The sequence below is a fragment of the Mercenaria mercenaria genome, chromosome 16, assembly GCF_021730395.1.
Source record: "Mercenaria mercenaria strain notata chromosome 16, MADL_Memer_1, whole genome shotgun sequence".
NCBI classification, from domain to species: Eukaryota; Metazoa; Mollusca; class Bivalvia; order Venerida; family Veneridae; genus Mercenaria; species Mercenaria mercenaria.
Window position 1 is genome coordinate 39,583,258 of NC_069376.1, and position 15,663 is coordinate 39,598,920.

At 34.0% G+C, this 15,663-nt stretch overlaps 1 protein-coding gene across 1 annotated transcript; it reads right to left on the bottom strand.

Moving 5' to 3' along the window:
• Nucleotides 1–7: 7 nt before the first annotated feature.
• Nucleotides 8–10,273, bottom strand: LOC123540432 (myosin regulatory light chain 12B-like). Its single transcript, XM_045325458.2, has 5 exons — nucleotides 10,134–10,273; nucleotides 8,003–8,122; nucleotides 7,265–7,343; nucleotides 1,820–1,981; nucleotides 8–1,226 (listed from the first exon to the last, which is right to left on the bottom strand). The coding sequence occupies exons 2-5, from the start codon at nucleotides 8,102–8,104 to the stop codon at nucleotides 985–987; spliced, it is 585 nt and encodes a 194-aa protein (XP_045181393.1). The 5' UTR covers nucleotides 8,105–8,122; nucleotides 10,134–10,273; the 3' UTR covers nucleotides 8–984.
• Between the last annotated feature and the right edge of the window lie 5,390 nt (nucleotides 10,274–15,663).

Genomic DNA, 15,663 nt, shown 5'->3' on the forward strand with positions numbered 1-15,663 from the left:
TTGATAGCTCTGTTAACTCTTTATTATATATACATGTATATCAATACCAAGTTTTTAGTATAATTTCATTATGGTACATATGACACGACATTGTGTTACGAGTTATAAAGGGAGCGTTTGATATGAGCATGTACCTAAGTACGTGAAATATGAAAGCTTTTGATATATACCATGTAAAAATCCATTCAAAAACGTCTCTGATATCAAAACATATCATTAAACATACGTTATTTAACTCGACACTTTTAAAATAAGCCAGCTTCCTTTTATTTTATGTCACGTTTTTACGGCGCGACTATTTATCATATCATATTATACAAAATGTACTTCACAATTGAATGTTAATAGTTAATAGTGTATGTAACTCACTGAATTTTCAGTACATTTTATTTAGTATATTGCCAACCAACAAATAACAGAAAAAAAAAACATTTTGAAGCATTTACATATGTCTGCCCATTAAAAGTTTTAATATTTGTGTATATTTTCATGATGCTCTACTATGTTAAAATTGAAGGTAAATACACACTTCGGTTAAGCTTTTAACATATCCAAACTAAATTCCTTGTGGAGATCTAGTAATGCTGGAACATACCCTACAAGACACTTAGATATCACTGTTACCAGAAAGCGCAATTTTGAAAAAGAAATCGGTAATCTGCGGAAATATGACCTTTAAGTATATCTAGTCTTTAAAAATATCAGTATAGCTTTGAGCTTTGCCAACATCTGTGGTCCCGCTTCGCAGATAAAACATTTTTTAAAAAACTATTGCTAACATTAGTGACAAATTAATAAAACTGGTATCTGAAGAATGACGTAACCAAAAAACTGAAAGAATATGCATACGTTACACGTAATGGCATTTTTGTCGCTGTTTGAAATGTTCAGTTTACAACCAATACGAAAATGGAACTTCAAATGAGTTCAACTTATTTTTAGCAATACAAGTCTGGAATTCATGACGTTGCGAATAAATGTTTTTTATGCTTTCGAAGGTTTTGGTGGCACTTCCGGTGGTGTCTTCTGCGTGTCTGGCTTTATATCCGGTATGTCGTCATCTTTCTTATCACGTGACCCATGTTTCAGTGTGCGCGTGAATTCGTTGTAGTCAAAGCGACCTTCTTTGATTGGAGCACCGTGAAAGAGCTCATCTACCATGTCTTCTGACCATCGATCTCCCATCGACATAAGGCACTCGCGAAGATATTCCTCCGGAAGATAACCTACAAACATATAGATCCTCTGGTAAACAAAATTACTTATAGTTGGACAAATCTAAACACCCAATCAGTAACCAGAAATTTTCAAATTTTTGTCTCGCTCCTGGGTTGATTATGCCAGGTTACGCAATACCTTTTAAGTGATTCTATTAAGTTGAAGATTTATTGCGCATGTGTTATAAATCACTTACTAACCTTCTAATGAGCTATGTAATTGCGCTACGTTACTGCAAAACAGGTCAATGGAATTTTATGATAATTATATAAGCTATACTGTGACAAGCGACGTTACTCCTAAGTACCACATAACACGTAGTTGATTTGTTAAACATAGGTTGTCCCCCAGTAACTAGCACAAAGACAAGTTGTTTACAAATGTATATTAGTATAATGAACAAATTTGACGAGTACACTATAGTGGCAAAGCTACCTTGAGGCATGGTAAATTGGTAATTCTTAATGAATAATTAAAAAAAAACTGAACTTTTTTCTCCAAATTAACATATCCCTTATCCATAAGGTTACGCCTCGATGTTTTGCTGTTTTTTCACTGACATTTTAAATTAGTTATGGTAAAAACTTTGTACAGTATATACCAGAATGCCTGTCATCAAAGCAGGCAAAGGCGTTCCGAATGACGTCTTCCGGGTCTGTTCCATTCAGCTTGTCACCAAACAAAGTAAGGAACATTGTAAAGTTAATTGGTCCCGGAGCTTCCGCTATCATCTTCTCTAAATAATCGTCAGAGGGATCTTTTCCTGGAACAAGATGCATATATGATATATAGTCAAAATAATTCGAAGGTAAGATTGTTTTATATTTGTGACAGGCAATCTGACACATGCGAGTGGAGATATTGCCCATAAGAAAAATAACTCAATATCTCCTAGGATCGCGTCAAATTAGTTGGACTAATATGAAATGGTAATTAGCAGAACCTAAATACGCACATTCGTATGCATACGAGTACTTTGAAATCCTTTAACTTTCATCATCTAGTCCGGCTTATAAGTCATTCGATCTTGCACTTTTTAGTAGAGACAAGCCATGAACATAAAATGATTGAAGGTTATGTCAAATAGAAATCTGGATATGGAACACTGACTTTTCGCACCTTTTCTTGTCAGGGGCAGACAACTCATATAAAGGATATTTTCAGCAAATTTCTTTTTATATAGTCATATTTCGCTTAATTTTTAATAAAACTTTAAGATTTTTTGGATTTAAGTGTTTTGTGTTAATATCTTTCTATTTATAGTATTAAAAGCGGGTTTACACTCAAGTTTATTCATGCGCAACGACTTCCGTTATTTTGATAAAAATGCTCTTAGTAGTTATATTTTTTAATGAATCCTGACAAAATTGTTATATAATTTATCTTTATAGGAATGCAAAATTGAAATAATGTAAATAAATAATATATTTCAGAAAAAGACAAAAATATTCATTGTGGTTTATAAACAGCTATCGGTCCTTCATTTTTTATCAAAATTACCGTAAAATGTTTGTAATTTAATATTCATTTTTCAATACAAAACCCTTAAAACAACACCTATTACACTTTTGTGACATTATCCGCGATCGAATATATCATTTTCCTGAAAAAAAAATTAGTTAACGCAATTAAAAGGGAGGTAATCGGTAAATGGAAATAGATTTTGCATATTTGTCGCATTACCGTGATTAATGTGTTATAATATTGGTTAGTTACAAGTATCCAGGCACTTATGTATTTAGATTAAAATGTTCCTGGTCTCAAAAAGAATAACTGAGTTGAATCATTCTTGGCGATTTACCATTAATTAGATTGCACATTCGGACATAGCTGGATTTGGTTGCAAGTTAAACAAAGACGAAAGTAGTCAATCTCTGTATACTTAAGAAATAAAGGTTAATATCATGGAGGCGTAGCTCGAGTGATATAATAATACTCATCAGAACGACAAACAATGAAGAGCAAATCACTAAATTGGATATATTATTTCGATTCTAACACGTTACGAAGGACTTTAAAGTACATCCTTGACGACATCCATCAAATGCTAGTATTTGCCTATTTTCTGTTTCGTGTTGATTTCTTTTCCTGCGCGACTGACGTAATAATTGTGACGTCAGGAAAATGTATTGATATATAAAATTACACAATAATCAGCTAGGAAAATGAATTCGGTTGTGTTATAATGTGCGATAAACAACGGTTGACGCGCGGACCGGTAAGACAGCATTATGAAGTCCATTATGACGTCAAATGGTGGCATGACGTCCGGTTTATTACTACTTGGATAAATGAAGCCCAGCAAAATTTTATCATAAAATGTCAATGACCATGTAAGAGTAAAAATAAAGAAGGCCGTCGAGTGGTTTTTCACCCGATTTATCACGGTTCAGAGCTCAGATGCGCAGAAATTGAACCAAAATGTTTTTAATATATCTACTTAAAATGCGATATTTTTAACAACGTGATTTATATAAAGACATGACTGTGATATTTTAAGTGAAATGTTCCTGTAAATCTAACAAAGCTGTTTTACTCTTTGTAACGGCATGATATGTGTATCATTCTGTATATTTTTGCAAACTAACGCAATAAAAGATATACTCAAATGAACAGTACTAAGTCGCGATTTATTTCTTACGTTAATCAAACTGTATTTATATCAGACATATGAATATTTTTAGATTGAAAGAAAATTGACATCAGAACATAATTTAACCACACAAAGCATGAAGAAGTCTTACAGAGTTATTATTGCCCTATCATCCTAACTATGGCCATAGTTTAAAATAAGAATCAGCTAAATATATTCGTGTTTTAAATGTTAAGGGGTGCGTATTTCTAACGCATCATTGTAGTACATACCAAAATGGAAACTTCTAATTTGCTATTTATAGCATATATTATATTAATAAGTACATTTTTTATTTGTCTTTCTTTAACATTATTTACACTGATTCAGTTTTGCATTACTTTAACTGTTTTTATTAAATAAACTTTTCAACTTACGGCATATATTTATACTAGCATGCATCATCATGTAAGTGTCTTATGACGAATGTCCAGTGCAAACACAAAAGAATGACGACGCGACGTCTGTAAGCAATCGTACATCCAAACGTTCTGATATTTGTAGCCCCGTTTTGGAAAGCCAATTAACTTCGGTAGAACTATTTATTTCATTTCATTTCATCAAATGCAATCGTTTAAGAGTACTAAGTTGTGTAAAAATGCTTATGTTCATCTTACATTCCCTTTCAGAAATAGACTGTGGTTTAGTGGTTCACATCTGGGTATAAACATATGGACGTGTTTAGTTTTTAGAGGGCGGTAGTCTTCACACGCGCTTTACATAAAAATAATGTATTTCATACCAAAATATAAATTTGTAAACCACGATGGTGATGTGTATCTTATAACTACTACTTGAAATATTCAGTCTAATTTTACATATTTGGGGAGTTATACTTCTCGGGAACCCTACAGCAAATGTATTAATGTGGTGCACAATGCACTTTTCCCATTGGTCACATCCGGTAACATACACATTTACCATACCGCAATTGTTCTACCTTTACGTAAAGTCGTAGTAATGGTACATAGGTTTATCGTTTATAATGCAGAAGCAATTTTAACATATACTAATGAGGTAGCCTGTCCAAATTGTAATGTACTTTGTTGACTTAGAAACATATGTAAAAGTACAGTTATAAATATTTTGTCTACAGTCATACGACAGACCGGCACAGTATATCATCTCACTGGTGAAATGCAGTTCGATACAAATATGTTAGATCAAAGTCGCCACACTATAAGAAAAACATTAAGCAATCATACATTTTTTTCTCATTAATTTATATAATTCAATAATGTATCTCTGACAGGTAAAAACACCCCAAAAATGAAATATTTAGTAAGGCAATCGTTTCAAATATACGCAAATGTTCAGTTTTATTCATCAGCTAAAAAGTATATTCGGAGGAATGCAATAAAATATGAGCTAGATACTTTAATAAATATATTAAGTTTTTTTACATTGAGTCCCTTCTAAATGGGTTGAGGCATTAATGTGAATAAAAGTATTTGATATTTGATGTTTCAATTAGCTGTTATTTTGACATTTTACTAACAAAATACTTTTCTAAATGAGTAAACATATGTGCATGTAGTAATTTGAAAGGTATTTGAATATAAAGTCTTAGTTACGCTAGAAGATTTTGTAGTGCATTTTGTCATACAGTTTACAGCTGTATGCAACATCGCGGTACAAATAAAATATCTCTGACCTATCCATACAAATATTCTTTAAGGGAATATTTCTTCTTTCAGTTTTATATACGTTCCTTGCTTTTTAACAATTAGAAAGAGTCTGATTTTCTTAGTATTTTATATGCCATCCCTTAGTCTAGCTCTGTTGCGAAATAGTCATGAAATTAACCACTCTACATTATTCTTCATTATGTTATATCAAGTAATATATCAATGCAAAAGTATAGAAAAGAATTCAAATTCGAATTAAGATCTACGTATGAATTGTTTTTACATAAATACGAGATTTAGTTCGTATCCACAAGAAAGAAATAAACAACATTTAGAATGAGCAAAATATGAGGCATCTCTCCCGTATGTGTGGACAAGTTTAAAATGACCCGAAAAGGCATTTATAGTCGGAAGAATTCTAAAGCAATATAATCTAATTATGAACACATGTTTCCTCTTTTTATTAACACTATTTATAAAAATTTTGTCTTTGTTTGAAAACAGGATGTAAAGTTTACGAAAAGTGATACGTCGTTTTAGATGATGTATTCCTGTTCATACAAATTATTCCAAAAGTAACCTTTCTTTGATATTTCTTAAAATAATGTAACTTTGAGAAGCTCTACATAGTCCAATTGTTTTGTCACCAGATTATAAAAAAATTCGAAAAAGGGCGATAAAATTTTATACGTTGCTGAACATGATCAAATTATTTTTACGAATTCAATAGTCCTAATGATGACGTCATAAAACAGTTTGCCCAGGCTTTCAGGTTGACTGATTCGAGTGTTCCATATCCAGAATTTATCTTCTGGTATTGTTCTTTAAGAAATGTATTATCTTAAGTCCCTACTAAAATGTGCAAGGTTCGGCCATAATTTAGGATTTATAAGCCGGGCTAATCTTGGCAGGAACATGTTTTAGGCCTAAATTTAGAAATATGCCTTGATATTGTGTATTAAATTTTAGAGACAGCAACTTACAGTACAATTAATCAATGCAAACGGAATTCCAAAAGGCATTTAAAGGGCCTGCCCTCCAGATAATTGTCAAAACAGTATAATTTTCCAAAGTTATGAAAAGAAGTTTAAAGTAGTTGACCCGTAATGACAATCGGGAAAGTACGAATACTCCGTACTCTACTTCGGCATTTTCCGTTTTTAACGGAAATCATGTGGGCGTTAAGTTATAGTTACATCCGAAGAATGCCGAACTGAGAAAACGTAATCACACGGAAATTGTCGAAAGTCATTACAGTTCCACTGGGCGCATGTAGAAATGAGCAGCGCCATGAGAAAACCAACATAGTGCGTTTGCGACCAGTTTGGTCAGGATCCATGCTGTTCGCTTTCAAAACCTATTTCAATTAGAGAAACCGTTAGCAAACAGCATGGATGCTCACCAGACTGCACGGATGCGCAGGCTGGTCTGGATCCATGCTGGTCGCAAACCCACTATGTTGGTTTTCTCATGGTGCGGCTCAAATATAAATCAATGCGATTTGTGTCAAAGATCATGAGCAAGATAAAGAGTACAGATAAAGTCCGACTATATTACCTAAATTTCTTTACTGTTTTGACTGACGCTTTTGAAAAATTTGTTCTATATATTTTACAGACTGTGTGTGTTTGTATGAATTATTAAAACATTATACATCACCGAATTACTTTGCTTACATAGTTGCACACCCAACCACTCCTTAAGTTTAAAATGTTGCATATAAATCTTGGAGGCCTGATACATTAAAAAGTAAAGTATTGGCCGAGAGCGCTAGAGAGGGACATACCTAAAGACACCATTACATCTTGCAGATCATCTTTGTCGACATAACCATCTCTGTTCTGGTCTATCATGTTGAACGCTTCCTGGAAGATGATAAATCAAAAATTAATTACAAGACAATTTAACAAGCAGTTTGACAAGTAACTATTAAAAATAGAGTTAAAATTTTCATTCGCAATAAGTCACCAGTTCCAGTGGTGGATGTATTGATCAAGAGGGCTAAGATGCTTTCCTACGGAGGTAAAGGCCCTGCTACTCCCACTGCGATGTGTCCTTGGGCAAAGCACTATGTCACGATTGTCTCAAATCAGCTGTAAATTGGTACCAGCAAATTGCTAGGGGTAAGATTTAACTGGTTCTGACTGTTCTTTTATTAGGACCGCTCAAAAGTCATATAGAGCTTTGTAATAGAAAGATTATTGAAACTTTAGGGTTCATTGTTACACTAAGCGACGATAAATAAAATTTACTTTTACCTTTGGTAATTTCTGTCAAAAACCACATCATGATGAAATTGTCTTTCAATATATTTCATTATTAAGAATACTACAAATGACATCTTTTTTCCGTGTAATATTTGAACTCCTGTCCTTGTTTTACATTTTTGCATGTTCTGAGTATTTTTCACATTGCTTGAGTAACATTTGTGTCTTTCCTGTCAGAACAGAAGAGAAAAAGGAAACTGGACTCCAATACAGCTGAACTAAACTAAATGAGCTTAACAGATGCTAAAATTATGAACCTTGAATTCTTGTATCTGTGCCTGATCAAACATTGCGAATACATTTGACGTCAGTCTCTGGACACGCCCACCCTTCTTGCGGCGAGATTTCATGCTAGACATCTTGTATAGATGATTCTGTTGCAAAATATAAGCCTCGCTTTAGTCACCTCATATCTAGAATTTTTCATAGTTTTGAGGAATGAATAGTTATACACACACAAATAATGATATGTCATATGTCGAGACGTCGAATAACACGCTAGACTGACAGCAGTCGTTGGTGTCATTTAAAGAATTATAATACCTTTGTTTAAAATGTGACTACACATAAAATATAGCATTTCTTGTTAAATCCTGTTTTTATTATTGCTTTTCCATATACTTGTCTTATTGTCTTAAATTCGAATATTTGATCAACATAGTAGAAATTTTCGTTGAAGCTCTTGTTTTCATTACCTAGTGCCACTAATTTGACGCGATCCTAGGAAATATTGAGATTTTTTTTTTTTTCATTTTGCCAGTCAAAAATATATTAAATCAATCTGAACGTCGAATTATTTTGACTAATATTTGACCTAACCAGCGTTCCTGTATCCTGTACCAGTACTAACCTGTTCTTCGCAAGTAGCTGCCAACTTATTCACGCGAATCAGTGGCGGAAGACGAAATGTTTGTAGCAACATTTGTCATTTATCAAATCATCACGAAGAAAGAACACACGCTTCATCCGCCGTGGATCGAAATTCACGATCCTGTGATCGGTAGGTTTGCACACTCTTTATTGAGCTCAATTGGCGAGCAAATTACGTATTTTCTCTATGCCATTTCGGCTTTCCGGTTTTCAAGGAAAGTAAAAAAAATTTTGTTGTTGTTTTTATTTGTTTGTTAACTCATTTATAGTCGCCACCGGCAACACGATTTATCCGGGAGACTGTTAGTAATGTTAGTGGGAGGATAGTGCAAGATAGGGATAGGGAAGACGCACCAATTCCAGAAGATTTCCAGGGTTTTTTTAACGTGCCAGGTGTAAAGCAACCGTGCGAAGGACTCTTATCCTAGTATTTTTTAGTTGAAGGAGCGGGGCCAGAAAATACCTTATGTCAGTGTTCCTAAAAATTGAGACCCGATCCTAACATTTTTCCTTTTGATGTTTTATGTTGTTTTTTTTTAAATTTATTTGTTAAGATTCATTCATAAAACGTTTTAATTATAGGTATATTAAATTTTCATAACATCTTCTGCACGAAATGAAAATTGGGCTATTCCAGAAAATAGCCGTCCTCCAATGTGGAAGCATTTTTTGTTAAGTGGTAATTTCCAAATAAAGGGAACAGAGAGTGTCTGGAAGGAAGAAGGTGAAGGTATTTATTGGGTCATTATAGGTTTTTATGTGTAGTAAAGCAAGGGACTACCCAGTGTGAAAGCTGTTTTCTTAGCCAGTAATGCAAAAAACGTTTTTTTCTAAATAGTTAAATGTATAGTCAAATCATTGTATTAGACCGCTAGTTTCATTTCGTTCATTTTATTCTAAATAGTTAAATGTGCAGTATAAGACCGCTAGTTCCATTACATTCATATCTATTTTAAATAGTTAAATGTACAGTCAATCATTGTATTAATAACGTGCTCTCGTCAAAAAAGTAAGTAAGTAAATTTTATTATAGTGACTCTGGGGTATTCCAGAAAATATCCCCCCTCTCCACCTGTGGTAGCAGATTTTTTTAAGAAAACAGATCCGCTTCCCCTTTCCACATCCCGGTTACCTCAATACCTCAAAATACCCCTCCCCTTCCTCAACACCCCAACCCTCCCCATCAAGTCCCTCCAACCCCCTCCCCCTCACATTTATCTGTAAATTAGCCCCCCCCCACCCCCCAAGGTTGAGAACTGCTTCCACACTATTCAAACAAAAACACACCCCTCCTTCTCTGCACACCCTCCTGTTCCCTTTATATGTAAATTACCCCCACCCCACCCCAACCCCGTCCTTAAAAAATGCTTCCACAGGAAGGAGTGGATATTTCCTTAAATAGGCTATTGTAAACACATGTACAAAATTAATTTTTTACAATTGAACCTGTGCGTGTTAGTAAATATATGTAAAAAGCAACATAGATGTATTACTTCTTATAGAATTACAAACACTTACTTCCTATATAATACACAGTATCTGAATCGGTTCCAATATTTCTTCAGAAACGGAATGCCGAGTTTATTCAACAAAATGGACGCTAGAATGACGATGTTTTTCCTAACAATCAGCTGTTTCTCTGCCTACCGCTAACATTATTACAGTAACCTAGGTAACACGCCCTTGTGAGTCTGGAACCAGTCCTGCTGATAAGCCTACATGCATGACTCAGCGTGTAATGCACTGGCATGTACTGTAAGGCCGCTGAAAAAAATGTTGTGTTCAACATGGAAGTCATGTGGAGAAATGATGGTACATGTCTCAAGAGTTTCTAAATTATATGCCGCTTTCATATTTCCCCAGTCAGCATTTTTATTATAAATAATCTTTCAGGATAAGATAAGAGTTGTAATTAATTGTTATTTTTGTCATCGTTTTGAGGCGAGGCTAGAAGTCTAAATTTGGTCGAGGAAGACTGATGATAAGAAAGACTATACATTATACATGTATATATTTACATTGTTATAGTCTTATCACCTACAGGCAGCTCACCTCGATAACATATATTAAATTAGTGTGGTATTTCCCCTTTCTGCAACATTGTTTCCAAGCAGATTTTTCTTTTCGTAAAATATATATATCCTGCTATACGTAGTCGGTTTTTCGAACACGTAACGCCTAGCTAGAGAGAAGTTACGTCGACGTTCAGCACGTACGAAACACTTTTGATATACGCATATGATTGTTAAACGTCTAAAATTTAGTTTTAGTTTAGTTTATACTAATTTATTTTAGCTCGATTGTGATGAAAGCTTTAAGCTTATTTGAACCATCATATCTAGAGTCCGCTTCTTGGAAAAAAACAGTACTAGTTACGGTCGTGACCCCATGCAGTGGGTTTTATATAGTTTTATATAGGCTGAAGAACGATTCACAAAACATTATCCTTGAAACGTTCTGAGCTCAAACTTGTAGAAATCTGTAATGGAAAAAAAATTGCTTAAAGCTCCGTAAAAGCTTTTGCTAAAACAGGTATCCAAATAGAAATCACCATAACTACATGGTAAGAAAATAGCTACATTCAATATTACACCTGCACATATACTGGTATAGCCATAAAGGGAGGCAATCATAAACAATGGATCAAGTAATATTTTCTGCTATGTTAGAGAATAAAATATATTTCGAAAACAGAATTTAACAAGAAATAAATACTTTATGTTCATAACAAAAATGTGGCAGCCATGCACATTATAAACAAAAACAGTATGAGCATACGATAACGGATCGGACTTTGACAGTACAGATGAGGAATACTATAGTTAATCATACTATAACTTTAGAACGTTATATGATATTTTGAACTTGTATTACATTGTAACAGATTTATGGGCGAGGAACCATAATGGCTCAAGTCCTTAATGTGTCCTTAATTTGTGAAATAAACTATCCTTCTTCTTCTTTTTCCTATTTCTTGTTATAAATCCTATTTTCGATAATTGTATTCTCAAATATTTGCCAATGGCTTGAATATTGATCAACATAGAAGAAATTATCATTGAATTTATTGTCTATGATTACCTCCCTTTAAGGGGAGAGCTATATATGATATTCTTGCATACCAGACGGGGATTTCCGGTATTTTTACCGGTGCTGGAAAAATCCATCTTACACCCCGGGGTGTAAGATGACTCTCGTGCTTTAAATGACGTATTACGAACTACATATACGTAGAAGATTTATAAAGTTATTTATATTTTATTTCAAAAAAGGAATAAAAATCAAATACCTTTTTGTTCCTGATACTATATTTCTCGATTCAAAACACGTTATTTTATCAAAAATTCATAACGTTACACTGCAACTGATAAAACATAACCGGAACTAAACATTGTTATCTGTCTTTGAAACGTCATGACGTCTTTCCCATGCGCGTAGCGTGGCATACTCAGTTACTCGGCTGAGTAACATTTAAAAAAAAGGCTAAAAACTCCGTAGAAGCAATATAAAACTGATCAGGAGTGGATATGGGGGTAGGGACAATGTCATAGCATACGAGTATGTTGTTGTCTTGGTCAATGATTAATAATTTTTGTGACGGCAGATTGCTGTTGCTCTTTTATCAAAATTTCGATCAAAATTTATATATTTTGTTGTTTTTTCTTGCTCCACTTGCACTTGTTATTGTAAATACAGATTTAAATCTAAATACATTGAAACTTCTAAATATATATATGATTTCAGATGCATATATACTATAGCTGGTATTGACCATAAGAACGATCTTCCTAATGGCAATTGTCCATCACTAGTAAAATTTGGAAGGATAAGCAACCGTGTCTGTAACAACTATCAATTCCCAAGCATCTAAACAAAAATAAGTTATCTATCCCATAATCAAAGAGAATCAACGAGAGCAAAAAGAACAGATTCATAAATTAACATCTAGACTTTGTTATCCTCATTGCCATAGTATAACACTCAATTTCAGTCATATAAACTATCAATTCATTAATTTCTACTTGGAAAACATACCGTTATGACTACATATTTCCGGGTCATTATACTGCAAAGCACCTACTCAACCCTACATCACTCCGTCGAGGGAGGGGGTAGTATAAAGAAGCCAAATTTCAATTCCAGCCGCCTTCTTCTTATAACCTTACACTCATCTCCCAAAATTTATTGCAGAAAAAATACATCAATCAAAATTATTTAACGCATGAAATAAGTATACATCCTACACCTCAATACGTTTGAAATACGGTAATACCTCGATTTCTTTAAAATAAAAAAGTGGAAATCCACAGGCCGCCCAACACGACATAAACGAAAATGTTGCAGGTTCGGTTTGATTGACGGTAGTGGAAGTGCAAGCCCTCTAGCCCCAAGTTGAGCAGAACTAAACATTTACACATGTTATAAATACCAGAAAATAATTTAGAAACCTAGGATATACATATGTGCATATTGCCTTTGGTTGAAAAAACTATCTATCTGTCTATCTATCTGTGTAATTAATACTCAAAACCAGCAAATATTTAATTACTAATATCGCCTTGACAATTCCTTTATTATTGTTTCGTGATATAAATTTTATATTTCAGCTTAAACACCTGCCTAAACACCTGTCACAAGACTTGTCTCTGTATCATTATTTACTTGATGGTTTCCAATAATGCAGTGATAATTTCATGGAAATTGTAAGTTTTGAAAGGAAGGCGATTGTGATATCAAAAACATGCAACAGATGGCAAACAATAACTTGGTCTAGAAATCAATATAATGCTTACAACATTTACCTGTAACTGCAATAATTAAAAGAGAATTAACCGTAAATTTAGTTGAAGAATGAAAAACGAATCTGTTGAAGTAGCTTCATCATTTTGTCTGTTTTGAAATTGTACATAAGTCAAAGTTTGTCCTCAGCAGTCTGATCAGTTTATAGCCATTTTAGAGTATTTACTACAAGGTAATTTGCATATATGAACACATGAGCACTTAATTTAAGAATTGAATGCTATTTTATGTGCGTTTATATGGGTATAAAGCACATTGGGACTTCCTGCAAATTCATGAATCGATCAAGCGATTCTTGGCCTTCCAGTGTGGTTCATACCCATATGAACACACAAAAAATAGCATTCAATTCTTATATTTACATTTAACGATAGCTTGCTACAAAAAATAACTGATTTTCTTTCTAGGAGTATCAGAAAATCAAAATAAAGGTCAAGATATTGATCTTTCCGCCATCCTATAACAGAACAGTCAAAAACGCCCGCCCACGTTCAAATATAATTCGCCTTCCGATAAAAATACAATTCCTGGTTTTTGTTTGAAATATTTTAACTCTAGTGAAAATTCATACAGTCGTGTTCTGTGATCTGTGACACCAGAAAAATTAGTTAAAGCTATAATAAAATGTTCTTTTTCAAAGTTTTGGCGTCCAATTTTGAAATAATTTTTGAAACGTGACCATTCTGTTCATGCTTTTGGTGAAAGACGTCAGTTTACGCGTGCAATCTCGCGGAAAGGGTCGTCATTGATATTATTACTCTAATGTTGTTTTTATGAAAATTAACGCATTTGTCTTTCCATATAAAATGTATAGTGAATGCAAATTTTGTATACAACAAATAAGTTTGGAAACAGAACTCATGTTGTTAATTTGTAAATAACAAATTTCGTCCTGCCTAGTCCAAGTCCTTCCAAAATGTCAGCCCCACTCCTCTCCCCGACCCCGATTTGTAACGTTTATCAACTTATATAGACCTTTCTTTACATTCCGAGCCGTTTGTGAATATTTTGTTCTAAACTAAAGAAGCATAGTTTTGGTTAGAAAAGTCACCAAAAATTTGCTCTAAAATTTCCACGGGGAGGCTCCCCGGACCCCGCCGGAGGAGGGGATTCCTCCTCCCACACTCTCCCCTTGAGTAACATCTAAATTGATCACGCTACGCCCCTGTTTCCTGTTTACGGACGTTGCTTTCCCGCGCTTTGTTTTAATACGCTGCTATAAGAAATAGTTCTAAAAAGAAAGCCGTCCGATTGGTTTTATTTTTATTATTATTTTGATATCGGTATGCAAGAAAAAGATTCTGTCACTGGTTATAGGTGCAGATGGGAATATCCGGCTCTCGGGTAACTGTTTAGGCGGTAACTCGGCTGGAGCCTCGTTACCGCCTAAACAGTTACCCTCGAGACCGGAAATTCCCATCTGCACCTACAACCAGTGAAAGAATTTTATATTCTTGCATACCAGACGGGGATTTCCGGTATCTTTACCGGTGCTGGAAAAATCCATCTTCGTTACACCCCGGGGTGTAAGATGACTCTCTCTCTCGGTGTAAATGACGTAAAACGAACTACATATATGTAGAAGATTTATGTAGTAATATATATTTTATTTAAAAAACGGAATAAAATGCAATACCTTGACAGTTCCTATTGATTCCAGATAGTATATTTCTCGATTCAAATCACAATATTTTATCAAAAATACATAACGTTACGCTGCAACTGATAAAACAAAACCGGAACTAAACATTGTTATTTGTTTTGACGTCTTTCCTGTTTACTGACGTTGGTTTCCCGCGCTTTGTTTAAATACACTGCGATATGCCTGAAATAGTTCTAAAAAGAAAGCCGTTCGATTGATTTTATTTTTATTATTATTTCTTGAAATCGGTATGCAAGAAAACAATTCTGTCACTGGTTATAGGTGCAGATGGAAATAACCGGCTCTCGGGTAACTGTTTAGGCGGTAACTCGGCAAGGAGCCTCGTTACCGCCTAAACAGTTACCCTCGAGGCCGGATATTCCCATCTGCACCTACAACCAGTGAAAGAATCTTATAAGGTTATGCATAATATTGAAAGAAGTGAAGTTGTAACCATATAATCATGCATAAAATCTATCTTAATAATTGCTTTATTTGTTTTTATCATAAAATTAAAAGTCATATGGCACTTTTATGACAGGTGATCAATTATGACTACATATAATATCTCTAGTACTTATTTAAGTTATCGACTATCGCCAACAT